Genomic DNA, 21962 nt, shown 5'->3' on the forward strand with positions numbered 1-21962 from the left:
ACATGCATAACTGAAAAGTTTAATAAAACACAGTTTTTAACTTTATTAAATGTGATGTACTCTTAATATTTTCTATTCTATATTCTATTTTATTTCAAAAATGTTGATTTGACCCATGAATTGATTTTGCCACCCATTAAATGAGTCTTCACCTGCAGTTTGAAAAATAGCAGTTTATTGAATAGTCTTGTACAAAGGAGGTAAAAATTGATTTTTTTTCATTTTGTCTTTTTGCTAGGTCTACTAGTTCTAGAGACTTCTTTTTTTAATCACTTTTGAAAATGTAGAAGACTGTGAAAATTTTGGTTGTGAATATGAATAAATATATATGTGTTGGACCAGAAAAATATTTTTAAAAGATGAGTTAGATTAGGTGTTCCCACCATCTGAATAGGTAACATCTTTGTTCCTGAAACATTCTTTTATATTTTTTTTCCTTCTGTACAGATACGTCGTCATGAAATACACAAATCAAAGAACAGAGCATTAGTACACTGGGAACTGCAAGAAAAAGCTTTGAAGAGAAAATGGAAGAAGCAGAAACCAGAAATTTCTCATCTTGAGAGAAGGAGATTATCTATCATGAGAGAGGTAATGCTGAGCTGCATAATATTAGAGAAGAAGTGATAAATCGGGTTCTCTCTTTCCCCCTAAATTTGATTCACATTGGAGAAGGTCTGGCAAATGATTGCGTCCTTATACAGTGATCTACACATGGACTTTGAAAAAAGCAGCAGAGTGACGATTAGTCTAGTTTGGAGGTTTGAATTCCTGCTCTGCAAGTTACTGTTTGTGTGACTTGTCTGACTGTATTGTTAAGAGATTTTCGTGATATGTAGTAATAAAGGGATTACGACAGTCCTTGGCACATAATTAGTGTCATATAGATAATTACTTCTCTCAGTTCACACAAGTGATGTTAGATTGATTACTTTGCAAAAAAAATGTGTTAGCCATTTGTCTTTGGCTTAATCTTTTGACAGATGTAGGGTGTTTGAATAAGTAATCAGATGTATAGGAATAAACAATATGGCAAATAAGAGGAAACCACAGTAAAAAATCTTTTATTTGGGATGATATCACTGTAATCATTGTAAAAGAAATATACTTTGTCGTGTTGCTTCTTGTTCATTATTGAAACTTATGGCACTTGGATGTCTGGGTGACCTTTCACTGCAGCTTTAAATCACTCTGTCTTTTGAGGAATCCATTAGGCTTCTTAGTGAAATGTAAAAGTCTTGATCTTATATATCAGCAGGAAGAATTCTAGCTCCCAAATAAATGTTTACATGAACTTATAAAAAGAACAGTGGATGGAGGGAATATGGTTCTTTATAGATAAGTATGTTTTGGTGATCTTGGACCGTCATGCATATTTCAACGTTCTAGGGTAATTCTCAGTGACCAGGAAACAAGGCAGCCCCTTTGAGGTGGCTCTGGGCTTTTGTGTCCCATCTCTTGTGGCTCCTGCTCAGGTTCTGAATTGCTTATACAAGGAATGGGTGTGGTAGAAGTAGGGATCAGAGGAAGAGCAGTGAAAGAGGGTGTGTAAAGTCTCTCTGCCTCCACTCCAGGGCCGCTCCTCAGGCTCTGGTGTCGTGGTTCTCAACACTCACTGCACAGTAGATCAGGGTTGAGAACTTCCATTAAATAATCACCACATTTGGACCAAGATGTAGCTATACAAGGATATTCTGATTTAGTGGACCTGTGATGTGGGTATTTTTTAGACAGTTTTAGTACGTTGCAGGATTGAGAACCTCTGCTGTTAGTAGGATTCAGGTACTTCCATTTAACAATATATTTTGGAGGTTATCCATGTCGGTGTCTAGAAATCTACCTTTTCTTTTTTTTTTTTTTTTTTTTTGGCCAGATAGTATATAGATGTACCACAGTTTATTTATTTACTGCTTTATTTGTGGGCACTTAGGAAGTGTACTGGAGTAAAGCTTAGGCTTCTGGAAGAAGAATGACCCCAAGATATAGTGGTTTAAACAAAATAGAAATCTATTTCTGTCTATAAAACAATTGAGAAGAAAATGGTAGTTGGTTGGGACGCTGGGGTCCTTTATTCCAGGACTTCCACCTCTTGAGTAGAGAATGGCTGTTCCAGCTTCCTTCAGCTGTATTCCAGCCAGCATGAAAAGGGGAAGAGAATGCATGCTACTCCTTTCACATACTGCCCAGAAATTCTGGCTTGTCTCCCATTATCCAGAAATTCATCACATGACCATTCTCACCTGGAATGATGGTCAGGAAATCTAGCTATGTACTTGGCTAAAACTTGGGGATTCTGCTGTTGAAAGGAAAATGGAAAGAAAGGAGATTGGTGGATAAGTGGCAGGTCTGTCACCCACAGATTATTACCTGTCTTGGTTCTACAAATAATACATTGAATATCCTTGAATGTTTTTAAGTACATGTAAAACTTTATTTATAGGACAAATTCTTAAAAATGGAATTGCTGAGTCAAAGGATATGTATATCTGTTATTTCAGGGTTCAATTTGTAATGTCTCTGTTCAGGGATGTGAAGGGATCAAATGAAGAAGGCTTGTTGGGAATATTCATGTAGGCAGTTATCATTATGTATTAAGAGCTACCGCTACCCGTCCAGCCCCCAGGGCTGGACTCCTGGATTAACAAAAATTCAGAGAAAAGCTCTTTGGCATTTGCTGTAGGATGCATTCATGTTATGGGAATCAGGCAAATGAGGGTCCAGATTCAGAGAGAGGGAGACTTTGATGAAGATTTTATAAATTCTAAAAGTATAATAACTTCCCAAGTCTCTCTGCAATTTCCTATTTCAATCTGGTTTTTATTATCAGAGAACAAAAGTGCTAGGATGGGAAGTTTTTTATAATGTTTTTGAAGGAATCTTGGACAGTCCTTTGCAAATCCAGGCTGTGTACCACCATTCATAACTTTGGCCTTGTGTTCTGTGAACCCATCTGGGAAAGTAATGTATACAGATGGGCTTGCACAGATTGGCTTACCTATCAAGAGGATGAGTTTTAACCGAAAGAAGCGATAAGTAAATCTAGAAAGAGCAAAAGAAAGCCAATACACTGATCTCTGGTCTCTCAAACCATCTGCCCCTAGAAGGCTGGGCAGACTGGCAGAGTACAACAGGGCAGCGGCTTTACTGGAGACTTCATTATAATTAATATCAGGTCTTGATATGATAAAGTTATTTCTCTGTAATCTGCTTCTGTCAGTTATATCTTTTTATTTTGATGGAAGGTCAGTGATTTTTTTTTTAAATAGTAATATCAAACTGCTATTAGGAAATATTCTGTGTGTAGTTTTTCTAGTTTAAATGATAGATTATAGTGTTCCATTTACTTTCTTTCCTAAGCTCTAATTGCATGTATTGTATGTACTTGCAAGATCGCTAACCAGGGACTGAAATTTGGTTCATGGGATAATACACTTTAAGTTGTAACAACATTGTCAAATATCTCTAGAATGATACAGGTTTTCATTGTGTCTACATCCTGATAATACCCCTTTGGGTTTGGGGAAGGTGGTGGTATTTTCATTTCCATATTAGCAAACTAAGTTTAGAGAGGTTGGATTTTGCTTAGTATCCCTTGACTGGGCCTAGGATCCCAGTCTTCTGGCTCCAAATATGCTCTTTGCCTTATAGCATTCCAAAGCTTACTCTTTGTGGAAGGAACAAATTCAGGACTTTATTCTCATCTAGTGAGCTAGCCAACATGGTTGGCTACAGCAGGAGAAGAAGGGAAATAGAATTTTATTCTTGTTATTTTTGTCAGTGTCCTAAAACAGTAACTAAGGTTATATTATATACCTGTTTCCATGGGCTAGAGAGGTTCTGGTAAGAGCATTTGTTGCCAGATGCTTTACTGTTTTGAATCATTGTTGGAAACAGTGGGTCGTTTCCAATTTTGTGACTCCTTTCAGTTTAAGAATGCCATCTGGCGGTGGTGGCTAGAGTTGACTTGCCTGCATGTCCTTGCTTGTAATTATGAAAGTTCCTAAGTTGAAAGTGCCTAATCAGAGGCACTACTGTAATGGTATTGTTTTGGTTCTCATCCCCCCATGATAAAAATCCATCTTGTTTATAAATACAGAAACATCACTTTGTTTGATGCCCTAAACCTCATATCTTAGCTCATATTCTCTAAGTTGTTGATCATGATCCCATAGTAGGTTATGAAATACACTTTAAAGGTTGAAACACCTCTGAATTTATGGCTCAGAGATTTATGTCTTTAATCAGTGTTTTTCAAACTGTGGATCACAACTTTTTAGTGGATTGTGAAATTGAGTTAGTGTGTTGTAGCCATTATTTAAAAAAATGAAATAGGAGCTAAAAGGAAAATTTCAGAGTGGTTCTCAAAGAGTAAGGTTAAGTAAAACTTTTATTCTGTTATACATTTACATTTGTATGTGTGCTGGTTCGCAGTTAAATACTGTATTTCTTACTTGGATTGTGGCCAAGCACATGAAATCTACTAATTATTGTAATAGCCCCATCTACTGGTACTTAAGGATATTGTCACTGAAGGATTTTAGAAAGGTAGTGGCCTTTGGTTATTTTTATGCCCGCTACCTTTGTATGGACTTTTCCTTTGTGATTTCATAAGTATATGTATATATATTTTTCTGAGTAATATATTTATCATTAACACGTATCTAGATTCTTTCTGATCAATACCAGATGCAGGATGTTTTGGAAAAATCTGATCATTTGATGGCTGAAGCAAAAGATCTATTTGTTGATTTTCCTCGTAGGCGCACAGGTAATGTATTCAATTCAAACAAAAACTTCTTTTTCTTATTAGCCATAACCCATAGCTGGCTACTTGGAAGAATTTTAAATCATTTCTCGGGCACCACTTTATCTATTTATTTATTTATTTATTTATTTATTTATTTATTTATTAAAGTTTATTTTTGAGAGAGACAGAGACAATGCAAGTGGGAGAGGGGCAGAGAAAGAGGGAGGGAGAGAATCCAAGCAGGCTGTACGTCATCAGTGCAGAGCCCGACACAGGGCTTGAACCCACGAGGATGTGGGATCATGACCTGAGCTGAAACCAAGAGTCATCTGCTTAACCAACTGGGCCACCCGGGTGCCCCTTGGGCACCACATTATTTATATCACAAGTATTCTAGAGTGGATAACATATAAGAGTTGTTAGGCATAGACTCATTATAATTTGGTTTTTTTCACTAAGAATATTAACTATTACAAATTACTGAGCTAAGCAAAGGTAAATTGTTATTATTTACTAGGATATTTTATAGGGCAATATACAAGATTTTATAATTTAAAATATGACTTAATTTCCAGTTTATTAATATTAAGTTACCATATAAAGTATTTGTATTTGTGTAACTTGAGTAAAACTTAATTTGAAGTCTAAATCTACTTCAATCTCTCTCTAAAAGGGACTTTGCCTCTGTTCAGATACATAGCATCATTCACTTTAATGTGTATGTAATCTATTGTTTAATCCCTAAAAATAGATCATTAGTTTTTAGTGTAAAGTTTCAATCTTGGCTTAGCCATTTATTAGTGTGATTCAGGGCCATTTGCTTCATGTCTCTGAGTTTCAGTTTACTGGTCTGTAAGATAATACTAGTAACAATCTCATCAGATTTTGTGAGGGTAAAGTGACTTAATATATGTAAAAGTACTTGGAACAGCGCCTGGCATATAGTGTTTATATGAATGTGAGCTGCTATTATTATTATTTAAGATTTTCATGTGATAACAAACTTAGGGCAATGTGTATTGTTTGTAAAGTCAATTTAACTAAATGAAATAAAATCATCATTACTTATTTTCCTTCTGCAGGGTTTCCGAATGTAACAGTGGCTCCTGATTCCTCTCAGGGTCCCATCGTGGTAAATCAAGACCCTGTCACCCAGGCCATTCTTAGTGAATCTGTCATAGAGCCTCAGGTAATGTGCTATTCTCATAGCCATCATACTTATGTGGAAATTAAGCTTATGTAGGTATTGTGGTAAACATTTCAAAAGCTTAAATATCAACAGATATCTAGTTATGGTTGTTAGAATTGTTCTTACTGAAGCATATTGCACTCTCTGTGAGTAATGTTTCTACCAAACAAGACAGGACTGGATAATGATAGCTACCTTTTATTGAGTACTTACCTACAAGGTAAGCTATTATTATCTCCGTTTAGCAGAAGAAAAACCTGAGGTTCGGAAAAATTAAGTGCCTTGTCCAAGATCACATAGCTTGTTGGCATCAGAGATGGCCTTCAAGCTGGGCTCCATCTGCCAGTATGGAAGGAGTGGGGAGTCTTTTCACTTGCATTTTGGAATCAGGTGGATCTATGTTTGTATTCTATTACTTACTAGCTCTTTGATCTGGAGTTGATTTCTTAAGGTGTCTGAATTGGCTCAGAGTGTTTTTGGTTTTTTTGTTAAATGGGAATAGAATATACTTACTATGGTTGTTGTGAGGATCAGCTGAGATAAATTATGTAAAATGCCTTGCATAATTCCAGATACTAGCTCTTCATTAAATGTTAGTCCCTTCTAATAGTGTGTTTAAAAAGTAGCTACCCAGGAAACTTGGGATTTATTGTCTAGTTAGATGGGAAAATTTATTTTAGTAGTAAAACGTTAATTAACCATATCCTAAGCTAATTGAAACCATTAATTAATGATTAATTCATTAATGATTAACTCATGAATCAAAATGTTTAGAATTTTGAGATGGGACACATTTTTTAAAAGCACTTGAAGAATTTAATACTAAAATAAAACAACTTTGTAGAACTGATTAGGACTCAATACCTGTTTAATGCAATTTCCTAGGTTATGTATATGTCCTATGAAGAAAAGGAGAATCATCAATTAGAGGGTTGATCCTAGGGAATTATAAGGTCCAAAATCATAAAAAACCATGTTAAGTATTGTTTTCTATTTACAAAGGCAGTTAAGTAAAATTACACGTTTTAAATAGACAACACCCATTAGCCGTATCTCTAGCCAAAAACCATTATGTTTCGGCATTTACTAAAAATGTTAGCTTTCAGATATCATGGTCTCTTTTATGGGGATGGGGAATTGGCAAGAGCTGATATTAGAAAGATAGGGAGGAACTAGATAGTGAAGGGCTAAGGAACCAGAAAGTAAGAGTAGAGCCACCAAAAGATTATAGGAAGAGTAGAGTCATGATGAAATCGACTGTAGAGTGAAAGATGGGTTTGGGAGGGAGGAGACTGGTGAGAGGATCTGATTAGAAGACTCAGGATAGAATTTTATTTATGTATGTATGTATGTATGTATATTTATTTTTGAGAGAGAGTGTGAGCAGGAGAGGGGCAGAGAGAGGGAGACAGAAGACCCGAAGCAGGCTCCACACTGGCAGCAGAGAGCCTGATGTGGGGCTTGAACTCAGGAACAGTGAGATCATAACCTGAGCTGAACTTGGATGCTACCCAGGTACCCTAGGATAGAATTTTAGTGAGAAGTAGTGGGAGCCTAACCTAAGCAGTGGCAGTAGAGAAGGAGGTAGAGGGGAAAAGGGATAAATTTGAGAGATTTTAAAAAGGGATAAAATTGACAGGATTTGGGAGCTGATTGGATGTGATGTATGAGAAAGAAGGATACCTCCCAGTTTGCTGGCTTGAGCATATCAGTAGATAGTGATGCTGTTCATGGTCTTAGGTAATATGGCAGGAACAAAGCTTCTGGAAGAATAATAGGAGAGGCTTAGGAAGATGACTAATTTGGGACATGTTTATTATATGTATATAGGATGTCTACTAGGGATATCTTTTAGGCAGTTGGATATAATTGCCTAGGGCTCCAGTGAAATCTGGGTAAAGGTAGAAATTTGAGAATTCACAGCATTTTACTTGTGATTGCAGCTTTGGAACTACAATCATTCAGAAAGGGAATCAGACGAGAGGAGAAAAGGTCCAAAGGGAGGACCTTGAGTCCCATTAGATATTAAGAAATAGTAGAAAGAAGAACCAATAAAGGAGATTGGGAATAGAAAAACAAAAAACAAAAAACAACAGAGAAATCTGGTATCATGCCAATTAAAAGGAAGAGTGTATCAAGAAGATCTTGAAGGGAAGAAAGGAGTGGTAATTAATGTCTAATGAATCAAAGAAGTAAGGGAAGGCAAAAACTAAAAAAAATAATCTGTTTGATCTAGGAACAAATCAGAAGACAATGTTGACCTTGTAGAGACCAGTTTGAGTGGAATGGTAGGGCAGAAGCAAAGTTGTAGGGCACAGATGGTAAATGGGAAGTGGGGGGCGACTCTTTCAAGAGGTTTGGTGGTGAAAGGGAGAAGATACAATGAGAGAGACTTGTTCACATTTAAATGTGGATGAGCTGAAGCCGGTACAGAGAGAGAGGTTGGAGAGGCAGGAGATAGAAGGTCATGGAGTAGAATGGAGGTGAGAGGGTTTAGGTTCTAGAGCACTTGTGGAGCTGTTAGCCTTAGAAGGAGGGACCTCTCAATTGTTACGATAAAAAGAAAGAAAGGATGAGTGTATATATAACCAACTTGTGTTTTTATTTTTATTGTTACGTTGAGAAAGGCTCTTAATGAAGTAGATGATGAAGAAGAAGAAGGAACCGTTAACAGCCAGTCTGGAGAAAGTGAGAATGAATTGGATAACTCTATCAACTCTCTGTCAAATACGAATGTAGACAGGTATGTATATGTGGCATAAATCTCTACAGTGCTTCCCTTTCTTCCAAGTATACTTCTTTTGATTTTCAGCTTTATTGAGATATAATATAATAATATTATATATATATTGACATATGTTATTGACATATTATAATATTGGGTCTATTTCTGGATTTACTATTCTAGTCCATTGGCCTTGTCTCTCTAGTTATGCTCTAATACCACACTATTTTAATTAGAGTTTGTGGTGTTTGAATAGACTTGCCTCGTAGCTGTTTTTTAATTCAGAATTTTCTTAATGATTTTTACATGTTTATTTATCCATGTGAACTTTAATATCAATTTATCCAGCTTCATAAGAAAAGGTTATTGGTATTTTTGTTCTTTTAATAAATTAACTAGGCAGGGGCGCCTGGGTAGCTCAGTCGGTTGAGCGTCCGACTTTGGCTCAGGTCACGATCTTGTGTTTTGTGGGTTCAAGCCCTGTGTCAGGCTCTGGGCTGACAGCTCAGAGCCTGGAGCCTACTTCTGATTCTGCGTCTCCCTCTCCCTCTGGCCCTCCCTCCCCCTTCCCTCTCCTTCCCCCGCCTCAAAAATAAACATTAAAAAAAATTTAATAAAAAAATAAAATAAATAAACTAGGCAGAACTGACATCTTTATTATGTTGGGTTTTACTATCCAGGACAAAGTATATTTTTCCATTTGTTAATGTCTACATTTTTGTTTTTTTAGTGTTTTAATATTTTTCTTATATAGATTTTGCTCATTTTTTGTGGTTTATCCCTAAGTAGTTAATGTTTTGTTGTTGTTATTTTCTTAAATGGGATTTTTCTCTTCCATTATACCTTCTAAGTAGTTGTTTGTGTTTACGAAGGCTGTTGATTTCAGTGTGTTATCTTGATATTCTGCTAACTTATTGAATCTTGGTTGAGTTAGTTTTAGCATTGTTTTTCTAGAGTTTTCCAGGTATTCCATCATGTCATCTGCAAATAGACATAGTTTTATATATTTTCTAAGTGTTATATCTCTAGTTGGTTTCTTTTGTGTATTGCAGTAGCTACAGGACAGTATTAAATAATAGTGGAAATAGTGAAAAAAAAATAGTGGAAATAGTGGGCATCTATGTGTTGTCCCTGATCTGTGAAAGTGACTCTTTTGTTTCCTCTTAAGTAAGGTGCTGGTTTTAGAAGTGAAGTTTTTGTTGTTTTTGTTTTTTGTTTTTTAACAATGCTAAGGAAAGGTCTATCAGTTCTTATTTTGAGGTTTTGTTTTTTTTTTTTAAATCAGGAATGAGTGTTGACTTTTTCAAGATCTATAGAGATAATCATATAAGTTTCCTGCTTTAGATCTATTAATATGGTGCGTTAGATTATGGATTTCCTAATATTGAACTATTCTTGCATTACTGAAATAAATTCCACTTGGCCATCGTGTATTCTTTTCATTATTGTGGTGTTGGATGTTGTTTGTTAATATTTTATTTAGTATTCTTGCATTAATCTTAAATAATATTGTCTATAATTTTTTAAATATATAATATCAGATTGAGGTAACAATATTATACTTGATTTCATGAGAAGCATCCAGAACATTTTCTAATTGTTTAAGTCCTAAAACAATTTATGTAGTTTGGGACCCTGTGTTCTTCAAAAGGTTTGTAGAATTTCCCTGTGAAACTATTTGAATGTGGTGCTTTTTTGTGGTGAAGTGTCATAATAACTTTTCTTCTTCCATGGAGAGCGGATTAAACTTTCTACTTCTACTCAAGGCAATTTTGGTAAATTATATTTTCTTAGGAAATTATCCATTTTTTTGTAGGTTTGTCAATGTATTTCCATAGAGGTGTGCAAATAATTTCTGTACTTCTAAAAAATGTCTTTTGCTTTCATGCTTATCTCCCCTTCTTCATTTCTTTTTGTCCTCCCTTCCATGTTTTATAATTAGGTTAGTTAGTGGTTTGTCTATCTTGTTAAATTTTTAAAGAACCAGGATTTTGATTTATTAATTAGAGCTACTGTTTTTCTGATGTCTTCTTATCAATTTTCACTTTCATCTTTGCTTCTTTTAGTTTTCTTTCATTTACTTTGCTTTTTTCTACTTTGCTTTCTTTTGCAGTTGGCAATTTAATATATTTATTTTCATACTTTATTTTTAATTGGTAAATACGTTTAAGGTTCTGAATTTTATTCTGGTCTGTGCTTTAAATGTGTAACGTATATTCTAATACGTAGTGTTTTATTATTTTAGAAATTAGGTAATTTCAGTTTATATTTTTTCTTTTACCTAAGAGTTGTTTAATAGAAGGTTTTTAAAAAATGTTTCCAGACAGAGGGGCTTCTTTGTTTTTGGTTTTCTTATTTCTAGTTTTATTATACTCAGAGGGTGGTTTATGATATTCCTACTTGTAGAGCTTAATGATGTTTTCTTTGTGGCCTAATATATGATTAAATTTTTGTGAATGCTCCATTTGTGTGCTTGAGAAGAAGGTATATTCTATATTAACAAGGTGTAAAGTTCTATATGTATATCCATAAAATTTACTTCATTGATTATGTTGTTTACTTTTTCTGTCTCATTTTTGCCACGATCTTATATTGAGAGTAGTGTATTAAAGTCTCTGTTAGTGTTTTCTATTTTTCTTCGCATTTGATGTTTACGTATATTTAATTCTCTTTGTAGTTGAATACCTTCATCCTTGTATGGGTGACTGCTGTGTTTTTTGGTACATGGATATCCAGAAGTATTGTATCTTCATTGTGAAGTATGGCTTTTAGCATTATGAGTGTCCTTTTTCACATTTAATACCTGTGGCTTCAGTTCTACTTTGATATCAGGAGTGAAATCTCTGCCTTCCTGCTTCTAATTACCTGGTTCATCTTTGCTCATCCTTTTATTTTAGCCTTTCTAAATTGTTGGGTGCTAGGTGTGTCTTTTATTTTCAGCATAGAGTTGGGTCTTGCCTTGTTAGCCAGTTTGAGAATCTTTTTTTCTTTAATTAGTAAAGTAAGCTTGTAATATTTATTAATATGGTTGATGTGTTTGATGTCAACTTTGTCATATTATTTTATAGTACTATGGTGTTATACTGTAATTACGGTTTTCTTTCTCTATGTGATGTTTTCTCTGTTCTCTTAAAAATTTCTGTTGGTGTCTAGGAAGTTGGTAATTTTGTTCTGGTTGGTTGCCTTTATATCTACCTTTTATAGAGGGTTTCAGTCCCCTGTTTTCTTTAATCTTTTGTTGTCTGGTGTGTTGGCATTAAGTGGTATTTTGACTTCTACCTGCTTCCTGTACAACAAATAAGTTATTCTGTATTCTCATTCTTTCCCTTTTCTCTCAGGCCTTCTTCTCTTTTAGCTGCATATTTTTTGCTTTGACAGAACATAAAACATATTATTCTTCCCTGTGTATTGCCATTTTGGTTTTATTTTGGAGCTACAATTAAATATAGTAAATGGTCATCATTGGTCTTTTTTTGATGTTTCCCTAGTTAACTCTTGGTTGGATCTGTCAGGGCTCATGCTATAGCACTTGTGAATATAGTATTCCTTGAGTTCTTGAAAGGCTTAAAAGTTTGAGGGACAGCTTGGCCAGATAGAAAATCTTTGATTGATGCATTGTTTCTTTAAATTTCCCCATTTTCTTGAAAATGTTCCTCCATTCTTAGTTTGCTTTGAATGTTGCTTTGACAAGTCTGATGCTAGAATAATGTTCTTGCCCTTATAAATAATTTGGCATTTTTATGTAGGTACTTAATTTCCTTTATATTTAAATTTTGTTTCTTCTGTCTTTAAAATTTAATATTGCTAAGCTGTGTCTTGGGTTTACCTTTCCAGGTCAGTTTTTCCAACACAGCTGCCCTTTTTGTGTATAGATTCAGTTCTTTTCTTTCTTTCTTTTTTTTTTTCCCCTTGGATTGTAGTTTCAAATATTAGTTTGATATCATTGTTTTTCTTTTTCAGAGCCTCCTTTTATATACATAAAATGATGTTTCTTGTCTTCTACTTCTAGTACTTTCTAACCTTTTTTATTCTTCTATATATTTTTTTGTTTTCCTATAATTCTTCAGTCTTCCTTATTAAATGTTTATTTAGCAATTCTCCATTGGATGCATTGTAATTTAATCTTTATTTCTGAGTTTTTCTTTTTCTTCTTATTCTTTCCTGAGTTCAGTCACTTCTTATTTTGTTTCTTCTTGGATTTTGTCCATATCTGGTCTTAGTGTTGGAATTTCTGATTAAAGATATATATCTCCAAATGCTTGTTTAAGTATATTTAATTCCATTTAAAGTGTTTGTCACAGTTTATTTTCTGCTTTTTCTTTGGAGGGGAGAAATTTTTATTAGCTGGAATATTTCAATTAAATTTTCTGTTTTGTTATATTGTCTTTGTATGGATATAGACTGTTTTAGTTTGTGTATTTTGTGGAGAGGGTTGGGGGTTTGGGGTAGTTTTTCTCTCAGTTACAGTGAAGCAGAGTTATTTTAATGGGTGCTTTGTTTTTTTTTTAAGTATCAGTAGGTAGAAGTTGGTTTGTCTTTCAGTACTGTTGTTCTTTTTTGTCTTAAACCGTGCTCCCTAGTTAAATGTGTTAAGATAATACACTTCTTTTTGCCCTCAGCACTCACCTCCTAAGATAGACCACCTTGGGTTCCATACACTTCTTAGTAGTATTGTGATGTTTAGGTTTGGAGTTTTGTGTGTGTGTGTGTTTTTCTTTTCTTTTTAAGTATTTGCATACCTAGAGTATTTGCATATTTTCTTTTTGGAGGTAATTTTGTCACCATTAGGCTCTCAGCTTTCTTCTTTGTGCAGTCATTTTGAACTGTCCTCACATCCAGCTAGAGTTTCTGACAGGAACTCAGGAAATATCTTTGCTGGAACTTGGTGTGTGTTTTTCTACGAATACGTAATTTGAAGTTAGTAGTATTGTCTGTATTCCATTAATGTAGAAGGTATGGGTTATATGCTGTTTTTGCTCTTCCTGTTGCCTTGTCTCGTGGGTTTTGGCATAGAGTGATTCAAATTTAGCTGGTCACCGTTTTCTTAAGGACACCTGGAAACATGTATCATCTTTTAAGCAGTTTTTTCTTTCAGAACCCAAATACAACTAATCTTGTACAAATTGCTTTTATTCTTTACATTTGAATCAAATTACTGTTTTTTATTTGGGCAAGGTTAGTTTTATCTCATCAGTTGTGTGAATAGACAGTTTCCATTTTTTTTGAATACCTAATATCTCAAAATGTTACTTTTTAACTATTAAACATGAGGTATCAGAAGAAGCATTAGACTTGGAATCTGGAGGGTAAGCCTTGGGTTATTTAATAGTTGGATAATCTGTAAGTTTGTATTTCCTCACTTGCAAAATATGAGGGTTAGAACTCTAAGGTGCCTTCTGGTTTGAAAATTTCTGTAAATATATGTTCCTGTGTGGTCTAAAACAACAGAAATTTTTTCTCTCACTGTTCAGGAGGCAAGAAATCTGAAATCAGTTTCATCGGACCAATCAAGGTTTTGGCAGGGCTACATTCCCTCCAGAGCTCTAGAGGAGAATCTGTTCTTTGGCGCTTCTAGGGTTTTTTTTTGTTTTTGTTTTTGTTTTTTTATTATTTTAAAAAAATGTTTTATTTACTTTTGAGAGAGAGAAGGGGGGGGGCAGACAGATGATCTGAACTAGGCTGTGAGCTGACAGCACAGAGCCCCATGTGGGGCTTGAACTCACAAGCCGTGAGATCATGACCTGAGCTGAAGTTCAATGCTTAACTGACTGAGCCACCCAGGTGCTCCTGCTTCTTCCAGGTGTTGATGGCTGTTGGTCTTCCTTGGCTTGTGGCTGCATCATTCCAATCTCTGCCTCTATCTTCTACCTTCCTCTCTTTGTATGTTAAAGTCTTTCTTTGCCTCTCTTGGACGTATCTTCAGGTTCTACCATAGTGCCCCCAGTGGCCCACATGCAAAATTTATAATTACCCTCATTGCAGTATTCCCCGGTGTCTCAGCATGAACTCAAGTTCAAAATCTCCTCTAAATGTTATCAACTCAAACCAAATCTTAGCATTTAAAGTAAGTATGGGTGAGCTCTGAATAAGAGCCATCCTGGGCCAGTATTCCTCTCTGTGGATGATCCTGTGGAATTAGAAAACAAGCTATCTGCTTTTATTTATTTATCTTTAAATGTTTCTTTATTTTGACACAGAATCCTAAGCAGGCTCCATGCTAATAGCACGGGGCTCGATTTCATGAACCACGAGATCATGACTGGAGCCAAAATCAAAAGTCAGACACTTAACTGACTGAGCCACCCAGGCACCCAAACAAGTTATCTGCTTCTCAAATGCAATAATGGAAGAGACATAGGATAATTATAGACATTGCCATTTGAAAATCCAAGGAAGAAAGGGGTCACCAGTCCTAGGCCACTTTGAAACTCAGCAAGGCAAATTCCATTAGGTTTCAAAGCCTGGTAATAATCTTTTGTGACTTGAAGCTTCACCCTTTGGGTCCATGGCTGTGTCCTTTGGGCCTGTGGCTCTGTCCTTAGCCTATGCACGCCTTTATACCTGCAGCTCTGGCTTTGAAGTCATTCTTCATTTTCCTTGAAGCCCATGCTTACACCAAGTAATTTTATCAGCCTGTTTGCTGACTGTAGAATTTTGGGAGTTTGACATCCTTCCTTCACTTTATCCTATCTCTGTCCCTTTCAGTCCAAGCTGGCAGTATTTCTGCAGGTATAACATTCTCAAGAGACTTTATGGGTCTCTTTTGTATGTTGTATGCCATTAGATAAGAGGCCTTCCAGAGATCTTTCCTGGATAATCCCATCTATATTGCTGGCCTCTGTTGAGATCATTGAGGGGATCCATGAGTCAGATGCCTACTCTTTTCATATTAGCAAAGCATCGTTCAGCCATGCACTAGACCTTCTGTCCAGGGTATGCTTTCCTAATAGTGTCTCCTAATTTGAGCATCTTCTGCATTCTGGACAGGCTGAAAATTTCTCAAATCATCAAGTTCTGGTTCCTTTTGGCTTAGTAGTTCTTCCCTCAACGTATTTCTTTCCTCCTGCATTTCACTCTAAGTAGCAATAGGAAAGCAGGCTGTACCTTCAACTCTGCTTAGAAATCTCCACAGCTAAATATCCAAGTTCATTGCCTACAAGTTCTGCTTTCTACACAACTCAGCTAAGTTTTCTGCCATTTTATAATAAGGATTGCCTTTCTTCCAGTTTAATAACATGTTTCTCATTTCCTTCTGAACCCTTCCTCCAGTGGTAGGGTCTTTAATAGTCATATTTCTACCAGTATTCTGTTATGATGATCGAGGCTTTCCCTACCATGTTCCTCACTTCCTCCTGAACCCTCAGTGCTGGGGTCTTTAACATTCATATTTTACGAATAGCCTATTTAAGGCAATCTAGGATTTTTCTGTCATTTACCTAAAAATTCTTCCAGCCTCACTCGTTTTCAAATTCCACAGCTCCTTTCACATTTTTAGTATTTTGTTACGCTAGCACCTCATATCCAGGTACCAAAGTCTATATTAGTTTTCTGTGGCCACTTTAACAAATTACCATAAACTTGGGGACTTAAAACAACAGAAATTTATTCTCTCACAGTTCTAGAGGCCAGAATCTGAAGTCAGTTTCACGAGGCTGAAATCAAGGTGTTGGTATGGCCACATTCCCTCTGGATACTCTAGGGAGAAATCCAATCCTTGCCTCTTCCAGCTTCTGGTGGCTGCTGTCCTTCCTTGGCTTGAGTCCACATACCTCCCGCCTCTGCCTCCGTCTTCACATTACCATCTCTGTGTCAGAATCTCTATGTTTCCCTCTTATAAGGATACACTTGATTTCATGTAGGTCCCATCCAGATAATCCAGGATCATCTCTTTTTCTCAGGATCCTTCTTAACTTAATCACATCTGCAAAGGCCCTTTTTAGTCAGATAGGGTAACATTCATAGGTTCTGGGGATTCAGTTGTAAGTATCTTTGGGGAGGCCATTCTTAAACCTACCATAAGTAGCATTGTATCATTTTTCTTGTTATTATTTCATATAACCTGACTTTTAAAAGTATAAACATTAGAGACAGTGAGTTCAGATTGGTTTGGACTTTCCTAACTTGTGCAGAAATCTCATTACAGCACTTTTCTTAGGATTTATCCTGAAGGTTGGACTTAGAGCTAATACTGTCTTACAGAGAACTCTTTCTGATGCTTTGATAACTAGCCCCCTTTGAATGGATTGCATTATAGGCCTTTTGCTAAATATGTTTCGTAGCAACTAATGTGCAATGTGCATAATTTGCTTGAAGGCAACTCCCTTAGGTTGACATTTGTGGAGCCACTAAATAAGATTTCCCTTTTCCTCTTTTTTTTTTTTATAACAGTTTTATTGATTTATAGTTCACATACCATACAATCCACCCACATAAAGTATAATCAATGATTTTTAGTATATGCAGAATTGTGCAACCTATAGGCAATTTTAGAACATTTTCATTACCCTAAAGAAACCCTATGGTCTTTAATAGTCAAACCCCATTTCCTCCCAAGCCCTTTAGCCCTGTCTGATCTATCAGATTAATCTATTTTCTATCTCTATATATTTGCCTGTTCTGGACATTTCATATATATAGAATCATTCAATATGTGATCTTTTGTGTCTGGTGTCTTTTACTAAGCATGTTTTCAAGATTCATCCATGTTGTAGCATGTATCTTTGCTTCATTCCTTTTTATGGCTGTGTAATACTCCATTGTGTGGTTGTAGTACGTTTTACTTTTCCACTCATCAGTTGGTGGACATTTGGGTTGTTTCCACTTTTTTGTCTCCTACCTCTTCTAAGCCTCTGTCCAACTGAGAAAAAGACAAAGGAATCAGGTGATTAGAGATAAAATATCAGCCTTATCAGTACTAAAGATGATTATAGCAAAAGGCTTAGTGCTCTAACTCCCTGTACTGCAAGCTCTTCCATTCCTTCCCCTGCTCCCAGAGACTTAGGGCAGAGTCTGCTCCAGTCCCTTCAGTTCAGCGATGAGCGGAGGCTATGTTCTGAGGACAGCCTTCATAGGAGAGAGAAAATAGAAAAGACCAAGCCATGTATTTTCTCTGGGAAAGAGGGAGGAGGATGGGGCCCATATCACCGAAGTCCAGAAAGGGCAAATTGCTCCTCTGATTAGGAGCCATGTAGGTAGGAAACTGGGAGGAAGATGGAATGATTTCTTCTAACACTAAGAAGATTGGCATTTTAGTCATCTGTCTTATAAGTTGAAGAAAATGTATTTTTTCTTTGATTATGAAGTATTAAAAGCTCCATCAAGCAAATATGTAAGCAGTTGAACAGTTTAAATGACAGCATTTATTAATTCTAATGTAGCTTGTTGTCTCATAATTTATAGGTTTCTCCACCAACTAAAGGAAGATAATTCTGACTTAATTAAAAAATTGTGGACTGATATTCAGCAGAAAATAACAACACAGTCACAAGTAACAACCCTTCCAGAAACTCCATCATCTGCTCCTCCATCAGGGGAACAAAACGGTTTGCTCCCCCATTGTCTTACTTCTCCCAGAACAGTGACTTGTTTTAGTGTGTTCTTTTTTAAACATAGCAATTTTTAAAGCAATGGTATTTAGTCTAGACTGTCTTTACCTAATTGAATAAGATACTGATAGATCTGTTAATTGGAATGCTTAAAACTTTTTTGTTGTTCACTGGAGATTCTTTTGGAAATACTTTTTCTTTTAGCTGCTCTGAATGCTACCAATGCTGTCAAGAGAATCCACACCAGGCTTCAATCTGAAGAATCTACTGAGACTCTAGACTCAAGCTATGTTGTGGGACAAGTGCTGAACTCAAGGAAGCAAAAACAGTTGTTAAATAAAGGTTCAATCCCTTGATTTGCCAAGATGAATTAGTAAACACATAACTTGATACAACTTCTTTAATCTCTTAGTAAAGTTTTTCCCCTTAAACTCATCCAGTCAGAGCCAACTGATTAAGACTTTGTTGAATGGTGGCTAAGAAATGTTCTATGCCATGTAACTCTGTAGAAAGATAGTTTTAGTGTGTTTGTTATACACAGTGTAAACCTATATGGATTTTTACGAAAAAATGGTTATAATTTCTATAAAAACCTTTTATAGGGGTGCCTGGGTAGCTCAGTTGGTTAAGTGTCCAACTCTTGATCTCGGCTCAGGTCATGATCTCACGGTTTCATGAGGTCAGGCCCCACGTTGGGCTCTGTGCTGACAGCATAGAGCCTGCTTGGAATTCTCTCTCTCTCTCCTCTTTCTCTTTGCCTCTCCCTGACTTGCACTGTCTCTTTCTCTCAAAATAAATAAATAAACATTAAAAATTGTTTGTTTATAAATTGTGAATAAGAGTCAAAGTTTTCTCTAGTAGCTTTCTGGTATAATTTTTCTTGGTCTTATAATAGAATGACTTCTCTCATTATCAGTTAAAGGAAAACTGGATTCTCATGCTCCTTCCAAGCAGAAAAAGAGCATACTAACAGCTAGCACAGCCTCCACAGACTTACCAAATAGCAATAATTCCAGCCTGGATGTCCTCAAACGCATGATAAATGAAGTGGAACATGAAATGGAAGAATATGAACGGTGTACAGGACGTGAGGTCAAGGGACTGCAAAGTAGTCAGGGTCTCACAGGCTTCACTCTGTCTCTGGTGGGCTCCCTCTGTCGCCTGGTTCGGTACCTTAAAGAGGTAAGAGCAAGAAGTTATTAGAGTCTCCTCTTCAGAGTGTGGGTAGACATGCTTAGAGTTGTTTTTTTGTTTTTGCTCTACCCTTAATTTATTGCAGTCTCCAAATGAAATATAGTCAAATCTGAATAGCTTTATTTAAAATATCTCAGCATGGGGCGCCTGGGTGACTCAGTCGGTTAGGTGTCGACTTCGGCTCAGGTCATGATCTCGCAGTTCGTGGGTTCGAGCTCTGTGTCGGGCTCTGTGCTGACAGCTCAGAGCCTGGAGCCTGCTTCAGATTCTGTGTCTCCCTCTCTCTCTGCCCCTTCCCTACTTGTGTTCTCTCTCTCTCACTCTCAAAAATAAATCTTAAAAAAATTAAAAAAAAATAAATAAAAAATAAAATACCTCAACTTTAGATTATCTGCAGTGAAGTTTTATCCTCTTAATTTTCCTCTGCATGCTGATTTATGTATCATCTCATATACTGATACATGGTCAGCTAGTGATGTTGATTTTAATATGAGCTTTAGTAAAATATAATTAGAGGGGTTAATCTGCTATAAATAAGATCATGTCTTATGCTGATATTGAATATTATTGTTTGGCAGTATTAAATTCAGTAGAACTACTCAACGTGTCCTCCTTCTGATGCTTTTTCTGCTTCCTACTCCCACTTTAGTTGAGTTTGGAAAGCGGCATACCTGTAATCTATAGACACAGATGGGGAAAGTTCTTCATGTTATCTGTGTGACTAACTCAGGCTTTGCATTAGTGTCTGAAGTGGGAGATATTTTGTTGTTGTGAAAATAATTTATAAAACTAGCAGGAATTGTTTTTTAGTTCATTTGTGAATAATCAGTCTTCAGAATGCTGTGGAATTAGAGTTGGGTAAACATTTCATCTTTCAAAAAATCTATTTAAACTATTATTTTTTTATACATTTAAATTTGTTAAATACAACAAAAAATGTTCAAGGACATTTTATTATTAAAATTGTTGATTCATTGCTCTAATTCAAAAATTTTTAAGTGTTTATCCATTTTTTTGAGAGAGAGAGAGCACAAGTGGAGGAGGGGCAGAGAGAGAGGGAGACACAAAATCTGAAGCAGGCCCCAGGTTCTGAGCTGTTAGCAAAGAGCCTGACGTGGGGCTCAAACTCATGAACCATGAGATCATGACCTGGCCGAAGTTGGATACTAAACCGACTGAGCCACCCAGGCGCCCCAGTCTAATTCAGATGTTCCAATTTCTCTGGAGATGTCCTCTTAAAATTGCTTTTTAGTGAAATATTTATTGTATGGTCAGACTTAGGAAAGTCTTCACATTCTTCCACCCTTAAGTTAGGAATCTCTAGGAGTGTACTTTTGGCTCTCTGAAAGTATTACAGGTTTAGAAGCATATACTTTTTAGCTAATCACTTGCTTTATGAAGTTAAACCATTTAAGCCTGTCATTTATTTTTAATTTTCTTTTAACAAACTTAATTTTTGAATTGGTGATGCATTCATACAGTATGAAATTCAGAGAAACAGAGATACAGATAAAAATTCTAATTCTCACCTTTTTTTTTTTAATGCTTATTTATTTTTGAGAGAGAGCGAGTGTACACACAAGAGGGGGAGGGGCAGAGAAGGAGACACAGAATCTGAAGCAGGCTCCAGGCTCTGAGCTGTCAGCACAGAGCCCCTCGAAGGGCTCAGACCCACAAGCAGTGAGATCATGACCTGAGTCAAAGTCGGATGCTTAACCGACTGAGCCACATAGGCGCCCCCTACTTCCCATCCTTAACTTCCATTTTACGGGTCTGCTTCCTCGGCGCCAGCTCTGACGACCAGGTGTGAGCGTGTCCTTCTAGAGATGCTCTGTGTGTATTCAACCAATATGTATATGTACTTCCCCCTCCACTTCATTCTGCAAAAGTTGTAGTCATTTAATTCTGCATACCATTGTGTTTATGGTGTTCTATTTAAAGAAGGGAAAAGGATACAGTATTTCATTTTAATGAAATATAAACCTTTTAATAAAAATATTTCATTCTCATTACTGTCACATATACTCTAAGTATTTTTTTGACAGCTTTGCGTAGAAACTTTTAGTTTTCAGTACTTGATGCTGTTGATAGTAATTTAGTTTTGGATGGGAGTTGTATTGATGGAAGTGGATTTTTTTTTGTAGAGTGAGCTCCAACTGCGTAAAGAAGTGGAGACAAGGCAGCAACTGGAACAAATGTTAGGTGATCATCGAGAGCTCATTGATGCTCTTACAGCTGAAATTCTTCTTCTCAGAGAAGAAAATACCGCAACCCAGGTACTTAGATGCAATCAAGCTTTTCTGTGTTTAGTATCATAAAACGTCTAAGGATATATAAGATTCTCCACTGGGTGTTGTATGGAAACCAATTTGCCAATACATTTCATAATAAAGAAAAAAAGAATATATAAGATTCTCTTCTAGTTGCCTTTGGTTTTGTTATGCTGATGTGATTACCTCTCACTTCTTTATTATCATCAATGGTAGCTTTTATTGAACATTTATTACATTGAAGGTACTATAGTAGAAACTTGGACTTTAAATACATATAGAATAAATCTAC

At 36.1% G+C, this 21962-nt stretch overlaps 1 protein-coding gene across 6 annotated transcripts in view; it reads left to right on the forward strand.

The window, feature by feature from the left end:
• Positions 1 to 21962, forward strand: part of SPICE1 (spindle and centriole associated protein 1) — a 56949-nt gene that overhangs the window by 15035 nt on the left and 19952 nt on the right. For 5 of the 6 annotated variants that reach the window (XR_006965644.1, XM_047099310.1, XM_047099314.1 and 2 more), the window contains 8 exons: positions 448 to 591; positions 4666 to 4768; positions 5830 to 5936; positions 8564 to 8679; positions 18061 to 18203; positions 18411 to 18548; positions 19123 to 19388; positions 21545 to 21676. Coding sequence is in view for 5 of the 6 variants with exons in the window: in XM_047099310.1 (XP_046955266.1) it covers positions 448 to 591; positions 4666 to 4768; positions 5830 to 5936; positions 8564 to 8679; positions 18061 to 18203; positions 18411 to 18548; positions 19123 to 19388; positions 21545 to 21676 (1149 nt within the window). In the remaining variant the exon portion in view is untranslated. The remainder of the gene's footprint in view (positions 1 to 447; positions 592 to 4665; positions 4769 to 5829; positions 5937 to 8563; positions 8680 to 18060; positions 18204 to 18410; positions 18549 to 19122; positions 19389 to 21544; positions 21677 to 21962) is intronic. The other variant, XM_047099313.1, reaches the window with a different exon arrangement.

Source organism: Lynx rufus, unplaced genomic scaffold (genome assembly GCF_022079265.1).
Source record: "Lynx rufus isolate CCGP_SWC_20201006 ecotype Redwood Valley unplaced genomic scaffold, mLynRuf1.p SCAF_5, whole genome shotgun sequence".
Lineage (NCBI taxonomy): Eukaryota > Metazoa > Chordata > Mammalia > Carnivora > Felidae > Lynx > Lynx rufus.